At 33.0% G+C, this 14681-nt stretch overlaps 1 protein-coding gene across 4 annotated transcripts in view; it reads right to left on the reverse strand.

Annotated features, from left to right (window-relative positions):
• The window catches only part of MRPS35 (mitochondrial ribosomal protein S35), a 47019-nt gene that overhangs the window by 25328 nt on the left and 7010 nt on the right, over positions 1-14681 (reverse strand). For all 4 annotated transcript variants that reach the window (XM_025455474.3, XM_025455476.3, XM_025455475.3 and 1 more), the window contains exons 4-6: positions 14381-14441; positions 7415-7554; positions 1237-1346 (exon numbers count right to left, since the gene is read on the reverse strand). In XM_025455474.3, the coding sequence (XP_025311259.1) occupies positions 1237-1346; positions 7415-7554; positions 14381-14441 (311 nt within the window). The remainder of the gene's footprint in view (positions 1-1236; positions 1347-7414; positions 7555-14380; positions 14442-14681) is intronic.

Consider the following 14681-nt stretch of genomic DNA (forward strand, 5'->3'; position numbering starts at 1 on the left):
AACATTTTAAAGGTATTTTTAAAGTTGTACAAGCTAAAAACTATTATATTTTCTAAAGACAATAAAAAAGAATAATATATTTCAAATCTATTTTTCCTCCATACAGTAATAATCTGAAACCAAGGTTCCCAAACTTTTTCCACCCTCACATTGTTGCCATCACTTACGTATGTCATGCTACTTCTTCCCACCGCTAAGAAGCAGAATATAAAACCAAATCGATATTGATATCTCCAAATGTTTTAAAACTGGAATAGGAAGGGAGAAAAGTTATCTGCCCACTTGCTTTATCTGCCCACCTAAAGGTAGGTCTTTGTATTTTGACATAATTTAGAAACAACCAAAGATAAAATAGAAATTTAAAAAAAAACAAAACAAAACCCATGGCACCTGGGTGGCTCAGTCGATTAAGTGTCCAACTCTTGATTTCAGCTCAGGTCATAATCTCAGAGCTGTGAGATCGAGTCCTTTGTGAGACTCCATGTTGGGCTTGAGGCCTGCTTAAGATTCTCTCTCCCCCTTTCTCTCTGCCCCTCTCTCCCCTCTATAAAAAGAAATAAAATAACCCTTTTGTAAAAATGTACCAATAACTCCTTTTTACCTCAAATGACCTAATTTATAAATTCATGAGGTAAATTTAATACTGCCTTTATGACTGGGTGATGGGCACTGAGGGGGGCACTTGGTGGGATGAGCACTGGGTGTTAAGCTATATGTTGGCAAATTGGAACTCTAATAAAAAAATAAAAAAATACTGCCTTTATGAAGTAAATTCACTAAAATTCTGCTTATTTACAAAATTGCCTAAGTAAATTAAATTTCTGTATTTAATCACTAAACTTTGAACTCTAAGATCTTTGACTTTGTAAAAACCTGTTTAAACCTTAATCACTGGCAAATCATACTTTTGTTTTCTTCTAACATCTTCCCTAAGTCTAATTACCCATGGATATCAATACTGAAAAATAACAATAATTTTATTTTTTTTAAATAACAATAATTTAACAAGGCAGTTAGGCAAGCTTCTCTCCATGTCCATAAAGAGGACAGTAACAGTAGACTAGTGTCACCATATTAAACACATGAATTGGGCAACTTCACTGACCTAATATGTTAATATAATTTGATATAAAAGGCTACCTTGACTTTTTAATATCATTTCTTAAGAAAAGGACTGTCAGGGGATTAGAAAACAATAAAACAACACAATGACCAATCTGCTGAACCTTTCTTTACCTGTCTGTTGTGATGGTAAGCACATCTGTTGTCTTGCAGTATCGCTCTCCCACAAGTTTAATAAGTTTCTTCTTTGCATGATCATCTAAATTCAAACTAGAAAGTTTAACCTTAAAAATAAAAAGTTATTGGAGAAAACTTACTTCAGATACTTTGTTTAGTGAGAAAAAACCCCCAGTACCAATATTATTTATGTTAACATTAAACAAACCAAAAAGAAACTTGCAACCCTGCACTCTTGTCTATATATAGTTAGTAACTGGCATGCATTATGAAGCCTGATCTTACCCATGGAAAAAAAGAGAGGGGGAGTGAACTGTTTCAAGTTCTTTGAAAGTTCTGGGCATTAGCACCTTTCTGAAAGAACCAATAACAAGTCTCTTAAATACATGAAATTACAGCTTATGAGTAATACAAACAGTATTAAACTCAATTAGTATTAGTAATGCTGGAATATAGGAATAAATGATAAAACAAAAAGGCTTAAAGATATTTTCCACCATGCAATTATGAGACCCATATCATTGCAACTAGTTCAGGGATATTTATTTTAAAAGGTACTGATATCTCATGGAGGCTAGAATATAGCATTCATGAAGATCAAAACATTTGAAATAATTCAGCTCTACATTTCTCAAAATGTTAATACTTGTCTCAGAGACTGCTAAGAAGAATTATTTCTCTAAAAAGTCTATTTCTGTTGAATACATTCAGGAAATGCAGAGTTAAATTGGTTTTTATAGAAGGATTTCTTGGAAGAGCTAATATGCTACGAGCATTCTGAAATTTCAGGATGCAGGATTCTCATGTAACAATTCCCAAATTTATTTGACCTCATATTCTACCTTTTTTCCCCCCCATATTCTACTTTTCAAAGTTCATGGAATTAGTCTTCCTTAAAAAATATTTTGGGGAATACTGGATTACATGATCACACTTTTTAATTTGTAGAGAATTATGGCATGGGCTGAAAGTATCTAAAAGATAACTAGGCTTGACACAGGAAAATAGGTCAGATACTAGAACAGTTAAATACGGTAAACCACAGGCTGTTTTCCTATGGACAGCATTAAAAATAAGAAAGATCCATAATTGTATGAAGAAAAAAAGAGGCTAAATAAGATTTTAAAATCACTTCTACTTCTTTCTAGCTTCAATAACTCTGCACTTCCCTCAAGACATAGCATAAGAGCTTATTTATTTTTCATTTTATCCATTAGACTGCAAACCTTTGAGGATAAGAATGGTATCTGTCCTATTTTTGGTGATGGTTTGGCACTTAAAGAGCATGTAACATGTATTTGTTGAATGAACACATAAATGAGAAAAGAAAGGATACATTATTTTTTTAAGCCTTGTGAATTTTTATTTGAACTACAGAAAATATAGCAAATGAATAAATAAAATACACCTTTAAAGAACATATGCAGAAAAATATTGACTATTAAGTATCAACCTAACAGAATGGTCCTAGGTGCAGGCAGTGCAAATTACCACAGTCCTCTGGAAAAAAACGTGTCAACAACCAGGTTATTAGCTTAAGGGATAAAATAAAGAAATTCTACAATAATTCTGATTGTTAACAATAAGAATTACGTACAAGAAAATCATAAAATGAATCTACATTATGATTATAATTATAAAAATATTTGTATATATGCATCCATACAGATAGAGAAAGAATAGTTTTTACATTAGAATAGTGAGAATGGAATGATTTTTTCCTTTTAAAACTCCCTTCATCATGTTCAACAATAAATTCAAAAATTTACCATTTAAAAAATTTAAGTGTTCTAGCTTTATGTAAGTAGTAAAAAAAAAAAAAGCAGCAATGCTGATTATTCTAACTGCTTTAAAACGTACATTCACATTAACATTTTAATGTTCAAAAATTATATAGAGCTTATGCCAGAAACTCATACATATTCTAGAAAGAGCTATGTGGTACACTCACGCCACCTGCTAGCACTCAAAGGCACTGCAAAATTGTAGTCTAACCTGGACTCAGTAGCCTGACTCTGAAGCTGAGTGGCATTCACTATCATTCTTTTTTTTTTTTCAAAATTCAAAAGAATCCTTGGATTTTTCTATTTTCAAGTTGCTACATTTTAAGGAATCAATATTGCACTACTAACATTATCCCCAAAGCAATACTGACATTTCAAATCATAGGAGGTCATGGTTATATGTGTGTATTTTCAAATGCCCATATTTAAGAACTATATAAATTGAGAAATGTCTTATTGTGTGAAATATCTTCTCTGTTTAGAAGTGCAGTGCAGTTAAAGAACTTGTAGTTGTATACAAAAGATAAGACCTCAGTTTCATTTATAGATTTTCTACTTTTTTTTTTTGCTAAGTGACTTTAAGCAAATCATTTGATCTTACTGTTTCCTCATTATAAAATAGAATCGACTCACAAGATTTTTGTCAGAAATAAATAAGAATAAACAGAAGAAAGCCTTTTTAAATTCTTACACAAATATGAAGTTGTTTTTTTAACTCTGATCTACTTTTATGATTATCAAGAAAAATATGGTATCTTCCTTCTCTAAATTTAAAAATTTGAGTATCTCCTTATATAATACTTTATAATATTTGACTAGCTTAAGTATCACTTTAAACTCGGCCAGAAGGTGCCTGGGTGGTTAAGTATCTGACCCTTGATTTTGGCTCAGCTCATGATATCAGGGTCATGAGATTTAGCCCCATTTTGGGCTCTGCATTGGGCATGGAGCCTGCTTGGGATTTTCTCTCTTCTTCTTCTCTCTCTCCCCCTCTGCCTCCTACCCCTTAAAATAAATAAAAATAAAAAATAACTCATGCCAGAATGCACATGCTTTAGTCCCACTGTTTTACCTGCTTCTACCCTTTAACTACCTGACACCATTCAGGGCACTACCACTGAGCTTTAACAGTCAGTAGGTAGAGTGAAGAGTCCAAGAAAGGCAGACATGAGTCAGGGGAAAAGAACACAAAGAACTGATACGGCAAGATAAAAAAGAGACAAGAGAGGATGGTAGCCTGATACAGTAAGTGGTATCTTGTGGTATACTTAAATATTAAATGTATGGTCTTTGTGATTTAAAATCTTTTCAATCTCTCTAAACACATAAACATATTGCTATATTTATTCTAGGAAATAAAAAAAAAGCTGACAAGCTTCATAAATTTATTTCATAAAGAAGGCACAATCCTAATACCAAAACCCAGCAAAGAAAAGAAATTACAAATCAAACACTGATATATCCCTGAAAATTTCTAGAAATTAAAGTTTGTTACCTTATAGTATAAAAATGGTTACAGAGATTGTCAACATATTTTTCCAGTCCACATGGAGTGTACTGATTTAAAATACAGACTACGTGGAGTACAAAAACTAATTTTGTGAGGGTCCTGGAAGGTATCTCAAAAAGGTGGGCAGTCATATTCCAGAATAGATGAATCAAAAATACATTAGTCAGGGCTCCCCGGAGAACAGCTGATTCTAAGATTGGGGTAAGTTATGTGTATTATAAACCTGGAGCATTTTGTTTTGCCAAAAAATAAAAAACTATCTAAAAAAACAAATGATGGAGCATGGTAGCCAACTAGAAGAGTTACCAATGGCCAAAGCTGGAACAATTTGAGCAACAAAAGTAACAATGTATTATTGTTGGATTATAATCCAAATGCTAATATAAATAATCCATGAGTCCACAATGATATAAACAAATAGTTGAATAAATAAATGGAAGAGAATAGACTAATCACCCATATAGAAGAATTACAAACAATTTATGTGACATTTCTCCCTCAGGGAGGTAGAATATAACTACTAACTCCATTAAGTATGGGCTATGCATAATGACTTCCTTCTAAAGGGTGAAAGAAAAAAGAAAAAAGAAAGAAAAGAAAAAAGAAAAGAAAAGAAAAGAAAAGAAAAGAGAAAAGAAAAAAAAAGAAAAGAAAAGAAAAGGAAAAGAAAAGAAAAAAGAAAGAAAAGAAAAGAAAAGAAAAGAGAAATAACAAGAGTCCATTTATAGTGAAGAAAACTTGCAAATAGTACCTCAAAGTATTATTTGATGATCAAACCTTCATTATTAGTAACATCATATTAGGAGCCTCTACCCTTGTTATGACGTGATGAAAATGGCACTTTACTGGTGTGGTTTTCCTCCCAAAAATACATACCAGTCTAAACATGAGACGAACATCAAATAAATCTAAAATGCAGTACATTTCATAAAATATGTAATTAGTACTTCTCAAAACTGTCAAGGTCAGCAAAAGCAAGCAAATTCTGAGAAACCCCACAGGCAAGAGGTGCCTAAAGAAATCTGAATAGGGGTACCTGGGTGCCTCAGTGAGTTAAGTGGCTGCCTTTGGCTCAGATCATGAACCTAGGACCCTGGGATAGAACCTGGTGTCAACAGATTCTTTCTCCACGGGGAGCCTATTATCCTCCATCTCCCTCTGCTCCCCCTAACTCACTTTCTTTACTGCACATTCTTCTCTCAAATAAATAAAATCTTTAAAAAAAGAAATCTGAATAAAGAATGAACTTTAATAACTAATGTATCAATATTGACTCATTAGTTGTAATAAATGTATCACAATAAGATGTTAACAACAAAAAAATGTAGTGTGAAAAATAGGGGGATTCTGGGAACTATCCTTGAAACTTTTTTGTAAATCTACAACTTTTTTAGTTAAAAAAAAAAAACAAAAAACCATCAACTGCTCCATGACTGCTGTATGAGAAAGACATGCCATATGGATCAAAACTCTTACCAGAGGAAACTAACAGTGGTTTCAAATACATAGAAGCTATCAGAGCAAGTGCAGTGGTATGTAGTAGTATGGTCCTAATGAGTAAGAGCAGGGATTTAATGTTTCTCCAAAGCAGCATGAGATTAGGACAAACGATCCTAAATAAAATGCTAACAAAGCAAATCCACAGTAAAGTAAAAAAGTTATGTACTACAAAATAATCAAGGTTCAGAAATGCTTCAATATTTGAAAACCTAACAATATAATTTATTACAATAAGTCAAAGGCGATCATTTCAAAAATGCTATAAGAATAAGACACATCATTAACATAATAGATGCTATTATCTCATACTGAAATCCAATTTATACTTAGAGGCTAAAAACCAGACGCACACCCACTGACATACAAAACAGCTAAAGAGACTACATAAACACTGTTTTAGAAACTTCATCTAATGTAAAATACTAAAAGAAATAAACAAGCTATAGATATTTAAAAAGAGGAACTATAACCACTATTATTTATCATTTATTTCCTAGGAAATCTCTGAAAGAGTGAACTAAAAGCCATAGCTTTCAGATCTTGGTTTCTTATATATCAATATCCACCCCTCCTCAAACACTGCCTTCGTACAGAACAGACCCTGATTTACATGTTTTTCTATGCAGCCATTAAAAATATTAAATAGGGGCACCAGGCTAGCTCAGTCAGTAGAACATGTGATTCTTGGTCTTGGGGCTGTGAGTTCAAATCCTATGTTGGATATGGAGATTACTTAAAAATAGTAACAAAAACAATATTAAGGAGTGACAACTGTATAGTGACAGATGATAACTACACTTATATAGTGAATATTCTGTAACATACATAATTGTCACTAGATTGTACCCCTCAGACTAATATGGTAATGTATGTCAATTATATTCAATAAAAAAATTTAAAAATGTTTAATAACTTTGGAAAATTTTAATCCACATTGTTAAATAAAAAAGATAACTAATCAAATACAGTATCATCCTATATTAATAGGCTGTCTATATATGTACTAAAATGAACTTCAGGAGTCAACAGTGCTTATTTGTGAGTGGCAAAATTATAGGCAATTATATTTTATACCTTAAAACTTTCATATTTCCCAAATTTTCTATAATGACTTTTATATTCACACATACAAAATGCTATTTTTAAATAATGTTTTATAATAATTCTTTTATTATTATTATTTTTTAAGATTTTATTTATTTATTCATGAGAGACACAGAGGGGCAGAGACATAGGCAGAAGGAGAAACAGGCTCCTCGCAGGGAGCCTGATGTGGGACTCGATCTCCAGACCTGGGATCATGCCCTGAGCCAAAGGCAGATGCTCAACCACTGAGCCACCCAGGCACCCCAATTCTTATTTTTTTAAAAATATTTCTTACCCTTAAGGTTACTACTCGTGCTTTGGGGTTTCGAATAGATGGTCCTGCTGAAACATAATCAGCTGTGTCAATTTCAATGGGAAAATGCTTCTCGCATTTCTCATCACTGTCCAGCGCAGCTGGCCACTCAGTGCAGAAATCTAAGAATTAAAAAAAATTATCTCAAGTATAGTTCTGCCAAGGAAATTCTCATCGCAATATGTGCTAACAGACAAAATCAAATTATTGAGGGAGATGACGCTCGAGTTACATGAAATCAAAGAACAAATTCTCAATTTTGTACTTTAAACACATCACCCTACATCCCTTTTTTTCCTTAGATGAATCCTAATTAGGGAATGTAATTACATGAATGATTTAGATAGCTTGGGTTTGGTGGGGAGCAGTAAGTTTAGTTAAAAGGGAACTAATGACTTGATGGAGGCTTATTATAGCTTTGCATATACCTGTTATGGTACAGTTTCACTCCTCCTCACCAGCTAAAAGCAAACAGTTCAGAGTGTTACTGTTTTTGAAAAATCAACAGTTAACAGTAATTCGTTTCCAAATAAAAGTTACTAAAGGTCTACTGAAGGGAACTGAAAGAAGCTCTGAAAAAGCTCTTAGAAGAAAATGAGATATGGTCTAAATTCTCAGAAACGGAGTTGAATAGGGCCTCAGACTGAACCAGTACAAATGCCTAGGACATTCTTAAAGAGATCCTTAGAGTAATTCACGTTTCCTCTAATATGACTTCTGTGCCAACGGGGCTAAAAGAAAAGAGGAAAAGACATCTTCATTTTTAGCCTAAAGACAACCAGCCTAAGGGGAGGTGGGACTGGCTCCGAGAACTGGGCCATAACAGGAAGTTCCAAGCACTGCGAACAAGAATACAGCACACCATCATTTCCACAGCACAGAGACAGAAACTCAGGCCTCAAGTCAGGGGGGAGGGGAGTTGAAAGGAACTCCCAGCGTATCCTACAGCTATCTGTATTGAGGGACTTCATAAGTAGTTGATTTCATTTTGCCCTATTCCTATTTCACCTCAGCTTGAAATGAAAACTTTTGGCACTATCAGGTTTCCCTCAATGGAAATTTCACTCCTTAAACAACCTCATTCTAAGAATGCCTAAAAGTAATCAGTTTCTTAGATCAAACACATTAAACCTCATAGGGTCGGTGCTTTCTCCAAAAAGCATGACTGCAGAAGAGGCTAGTCACAGGCATATGTAGGAACTCTTCCACATGATTTAAGAGACAGTGAGAGGTACTTTGTCAATAACATTTCCTAGAGTTAACAATTTTCTATATTTAGCTTCCATTTAGGGTTTAGTATCAGTCAGAAAAATGTCACAGAGACTCTTCAAGATCTGCAACTAACTATATGTTAGCAAATTACGTATAGCTCACACCGTTCCCTAAACACCCTGCTTAAGAGAGCAATACTCACACATTTAGAGAGAGAGAAGTATCTTTGCAATTAAGAATATTCTGACATTTAAATAAAATAAGCATGATTACTAAAGTTAAATTTCATTCCCATATGGACTCATTCCAATATCTGCACTATAAGATGCAACACTGCCAAGCACTTTATAAGAGAGACTAGTTTGGAGAATTTTATGAGTTCTTGGGTTTGTACTGAGTCTTTTATTTTTTATAACTTTGAGTAAGTCATTTCAATAACCAAATGATAATTACAACTTTTAAATTACTGGATTATATGTCTAAAAAACACAGCCAACTGGAAAGTACATAATAGACCCCTATTCATCTGATAGGTAGAGCAATAGACTAGACTTCGGAAGACCTTGGTTTTTACTTAACTTCTGCCACTGATTATTAAAGTTTTGGTAAATTACCTAACTTTCCTGTGCTTCAGATTTTCCACTTGCAAGTTAGATATAAAATCTGAACTGACCTACTTTGAAAGAAAATTGAGAAGAAATATTTTAAAAGCCTTTGAGTTATTTGGAAGATACAATCTAAATCTAGAGGCTGGCAAAAGTGTAAAGGCAAAATTAAAGAAAGATTAAAGCACTTACTTACTTAAAATATAATGCTACTCTTCTGAATGTGCTATAAGAAAGCCTTTCAAAAAAAAAAAAAAAAAAGAAAGCCTTTCATTTAAGAATTATGAAGTATTTTACAAATACCTCATTAAAAGAAGCCAGTCTCTAGATTATAAATGCATATTTAAAAATAATGTTTAAAAGGAGAAAAATGAGATTTATTACAGTATAATACATTCCTTAACTGGCTTCACAAAGGATCAAAAAGTAATACATGGTTTGTGCTGAATGGGGCAGAAATTTTGAAGAATGATCAGTGTCAGTCTAAAAGGATAAAAACGCATCCTACTATTCCCAAACAGAGGACCACATACATGAAAAGAGATAGGAGAGATTTTTCTTTTCTAATTTTAAGAGTAAGGTCATTATTCCTACTTTTTAAGATTTCTTTACCTCTTCCTTATATTTTTAAATAAAAGGCTCTTCCAAAAGCTCAAATTTCATCATAATCATGATCACTATGCTATTTCTCCTTCCAGCATGATCAAGCTGCCTGTGAAGAGTGTCTAGATTTCATTTTCTTTCCTGAGAAGCCTTAACAAGTGTATTAAGCATTTATACATCTCCTTCTTAATTAGCATGAGCTTAGGAATTCATCCAAAGGTACTAATCCTTGAATTAAATTACACAACCAATCAATAACAGCTGTGAACCTAAAACAATTCCAACGTCCTTATTCTGTATATAGTCCAATGCAAATTAGATCTGGAATTGAGTCAGAACACATATATGTATGAAAACATGCAAAAAACTATGAAAAAAAAGTTCTTTGCCTTTACCTCCATGCATGTGGGAAGAAAAGAATAAGTGAGTGAGGGGCACCTGAATAGCACAGTCAGTTAAGCATCGTACTCTTGGTTTCCTCTCAGATCATGATCTCAGGGTTGTGATATCAAGCCCTGCATGGGACTCTGCTCTCAGGACAGTCTACTTGAGTTTCTCTTTCCCTCTCCCCCAATCCCTCCTCCCTTGCATTCCAAATCAATCAATAAATCAATCAATCAATCAATCTTTAACAAAGAAAAAGAAGTGAGTGAAATCTGTTTATATCTAGGAATCAAATATTATTCAAATTCAATAAATTTAGAGCTGAAGATATAATCGGGGGCTGGTGATTACTTCCATGTTACATATGCATATGAAAAATACAAATATACTAATGTAACTATATATATACAATATATGTAGAGAGAATACATAAAGAATATTATATAGAAAAATAAATACACTCTCAGAAAGTAATTATGAGACCTAAACAATGATGAAAAGACAACACTTCTGAAATGAGGGGCCAAGTGAGAAAGGAGAAATAGAAGACTATTGCTTTTCATCAACAGTTTTTCTACTACTTGTTGTTGCCACACCTACATATCACTGAAGTTATTTTAAACAATTTCAAGATAACTCTCTCTACAAAGTATTCCATTACTGACTCCACTGACTATTCTACTCAACACCTTTCTACATTATCTTCAGTTTGGATTATATTCGTTTGTATCTATCGGCAACACTCTATAATATTTTCTTCAGTCTTTTTATGTATGTGCTATCTATAATGTAATGGTAAGTCCCTAACCTACCTGAACAAGGACTATGATTTCTGGTTCTATTTATTATTCATAGCCACTTGTAGAGTAGTCTGAAAAAAAAAAAAAAAAAATTGCAGATTTGTCATCTTAACAATTCACTGAAAACAACTTGAAAATTTTTCCAAAAAAAAGGAGAAACTAGCAGTAACTGAGAATGTAAGATGATTTAATATATTAAAAATGCGGTTATTTTCTCCATCTTTATTGAGATATAATTGATATAAAACATTGTGTATGTTTAAGGTATACAATAATACAATATGTTGATTAGATTCACTTCTATATGTTGCAAAATGATTACAATCATAACACTAGCTAACACCAATATCCTGTAATTACCATTTCTTTTTGCGGTAAGAACATTTAAGATCTATTCTCCTAGCAACTTTGTTATATAATACAGCATTAATAACTATAATCACTTTTCTGTACATTAGATACCCAGAACTTATCAGAAAACTAGAAGTTTGTATTCTTTGGCCAACATCTTCCTTCCCCCACAACCTCTCAGCCCCTACTATTCTGAGTTCAGCTTTTTTAGATTTCACATGTATGTGAAATCAGACACTAATTGTCTTTCTCTCTTATTTCATTTAGTGTAATGTCTTCAAGTCCCATCCATGTTGTCACAAATGGCAGGATGTCCTTCCTTCTTGTAACTAAATAATATTTACACACACACACAATTGGAAATATCTTTCCCCATTCAGTAGGTTTTCATTTCGTTGATGGCTTCCTTCACTGTACAAAAGCTTTTCATTCTAGTGGTCTCAGAAGTTTATTTTTGCTTTTATTTCTTTTCCCAAGGAGACAGATCTAGAAAAATACTCCTAAGGCCAATGTCAAAGAAATAACTGCCTATGTTTTTAAGCCAGTTTTATGGTTTTAGGTTCACATTTATGTCTTCAATCCAGTCTGAGTTTATTTTTGTGTATGGCATAAGAAAGTGATATTCTTTTCCAGTTTTATTCTTTTGCATGTAGCTGTCCCATTTTCCCAGCACCATTTACTGAAGAGACTGTCTTTTCCCCATTGCATATTCTTGCCTCCTTTGTCAAGGTTGAATTGACCATGTAAGTATGAGCTTATTTTGGGGCTCTTTATCCTGCTCCACTGATCTATGTATTTAATTTTTGTGCTGATTATCATTATTGCTTTGATTATGCAGCTTGTAGTGTATCTTAAAATCCAAGGCTGTGATACCTCTAGCTTTGGTCTTTCTCAAGACTGCTTGGACTATTCAGGGGCTTTTGTGGTTGCATACAAATTTTAGGATTCTTCCTTCTAATTCTGTGAAAAATGCTGTTGGTATTTTGAGAGGGATTATATTCAATCTGTAATTTGTTTTGGGTAGTCTGAACATTTTAACAATATTAATTCTTCTAATCCTCTATTTAATTGGATTGTCTGGAGCTTTATGAATTCTTAGGCTGTATATTAACCTCTGACCCAAGGTTTACAAATATTTTCTCCCATTCTGTAGACTTTTTATTTTGTCAATGGTTGTCTTTGCTGTGCAATAGCTTTTTAGTTTGATGTGGTTCTTGTTTATTTTTGCTTTTCCTGCCTTTGCTATTGGTATCAAATCCAAAAATCACTGCCAAGACCCATGTCAAGGAATTTATTGCTTGTTTTCTTCTAGTTTTATTTTGTTAATGTGATGTATCACATAGACTAAATTTTCATGTTAGATCATCCTTGCATCTGTGAAATAAATCCCACTTGATCTAACATGATCCTCTAAATGTACTGTTGAATTTGGTTTGGTACTTTTTTGTTGAGGATTTTCATATCTACGTTAATCAAGGACATTGGCCTATAATACTTTTCTTATAGTATCCTCATCTGGTTTTGGTCATCAGGGTAATGCTGGCCTCATAAAATGAGTTTGGAAGTGTGCCCTCCACTTTTTTGGAAAAATTTATAAAAAAGATTTTATTTATTGATTTGAGAGAAAAAGAGAGACAGCATGAGTGGAGAGGGCAAAGGGAAAGGAATAAGCAGACTCTCCACTCAGCTGGGAGCCCAATGCAGGGCTAGACACCAGGACCCCAGGATCACAACCTGAGCTGAAGGCAGAGCTTAACCAACTGAGTCACCTTGGTACCTCCTTTTTGGGAAGAATTTGAGAAATATTGGTAATATCTCTTTAAATGATTAGAAAAAGCCATCTGAGTCTGGATTTTTTTTTTTTTTTGTTGGGAGGTTCTCAATTACTGATTTAATTTCCTTATTAGCAACTGGTCTGTTCAGATTTCCTATTTCTTCATGATTCAGTCTTGGTAAGTTCTATGTTCCCAGAACTTTATCCATTTCTTCTAGCTTGTCAAATTAGTTGGCATGTAATTATTCATAGTAGTCTCTTATGATCCTTTATATTTCTGAGGAATCAACTGTAATGACTCCTTTTATTTACAATTTTGAGTCATCTCTTTTCTCTTGTTGTCTATTGTTTATCTTTCAAAAAGATCTGTGTATACTGTTTATCTCTTCAAAAAAATCAGCTCTTAGTTTCATCGATCTTTTCTCGTCTTTTTAGTCTATATTTTCACTTTAATCTTTGTTCCTTCCTTCCTTCTACCAACCTTGGGTTTAGTTCTTTATCTAGTTCCTTGAGGTATACGTAAGCTGTTTATTTGAGATCTCTTTTTTCTTAATGTACACTATCCACTTCCCTCTTAGAATTGCTTTAGTTGCATCCTGTAAGTTTTAGTATATTGTTTCCATTTTTATTTGTCTCAAGATTTTTCAAATTTTTCTTTGATTTTTTTTTTCATTGAACCAATGGTTATTCAGGGATATGTTGTTCAATCTCCACATACTTGTGAGTTTTCTAGTTTTTTTCTTATAACAGATTTCTACTTTTATACCACTGTGATCAGAAAAAGTGCCTGATAGATTTCAATATTTTAAAATTTGTTAAGACTTGTCTTTTAGCCTAACATATGATCTGTCCTGGAGAATGTTTCATATGTGCTTGAGAAGAATACGCATTCTGCTTCTTTTGGACAGAACGTTCTGTAAACATCTGTTAAACCATCTGGTCAAACATACTGTTTACATCCAGTGTTTCCTTACTGATTTTCTGTCTGTATGATCTATCTATTGTTGAAAATGGCATACTGAAGTCTCCTACTGCTCTACTGCTGTTTCTCTCTTCAGTTCTGTGAATATCTGCTTTACATATTTAGGTGTTCCTATCTTAGGTGCATGAACATTTACAAATGTTATGCCCTCTTGATAAACTGACCCCTTTATCATCAGAAATGAAATTCTTATTTTCAAAGTCAATATTAAGTTCATATATTAAAATAACCACTTACCTTTAAGAGCTTCACAGTGCTTTTTAATTGCTACAGGAGTCAAATGTAGAAAATTAGGGATCTAAAATAGAGGGAAATAAAGCATAAATTAGCCTAATGTCTCAAAAACATAAAGTTTAGTTTTCATAAAAGTAAGTCCTAAACGCAACCTTTATAATAAATAAAATCTAGTTTTTACAATATTAATTCTATGTCACATGTATTGTGAATTCAATAAATGAATTCCTTGAAATAGAGATTCATGATGTATCTTATGATGATGATAGTGGAAAAAAAAAAAATAAATGCTGTTCTTGTAGTC

This window comes from Canis lupus, chromosome 27 (genome assembly GCF_003254725.2).
Source record: "Canis lupus dingo isolate Sandy chromosome 27, ASM325472v2, whole genome shotgun sequence".
Classification (NCBI taxonomy): domain Eukaryota; kingdom Metazoa; phylum Chordata; class Mammalia; order Carnivora; family Canidae; genus Canis; species Canis lupus.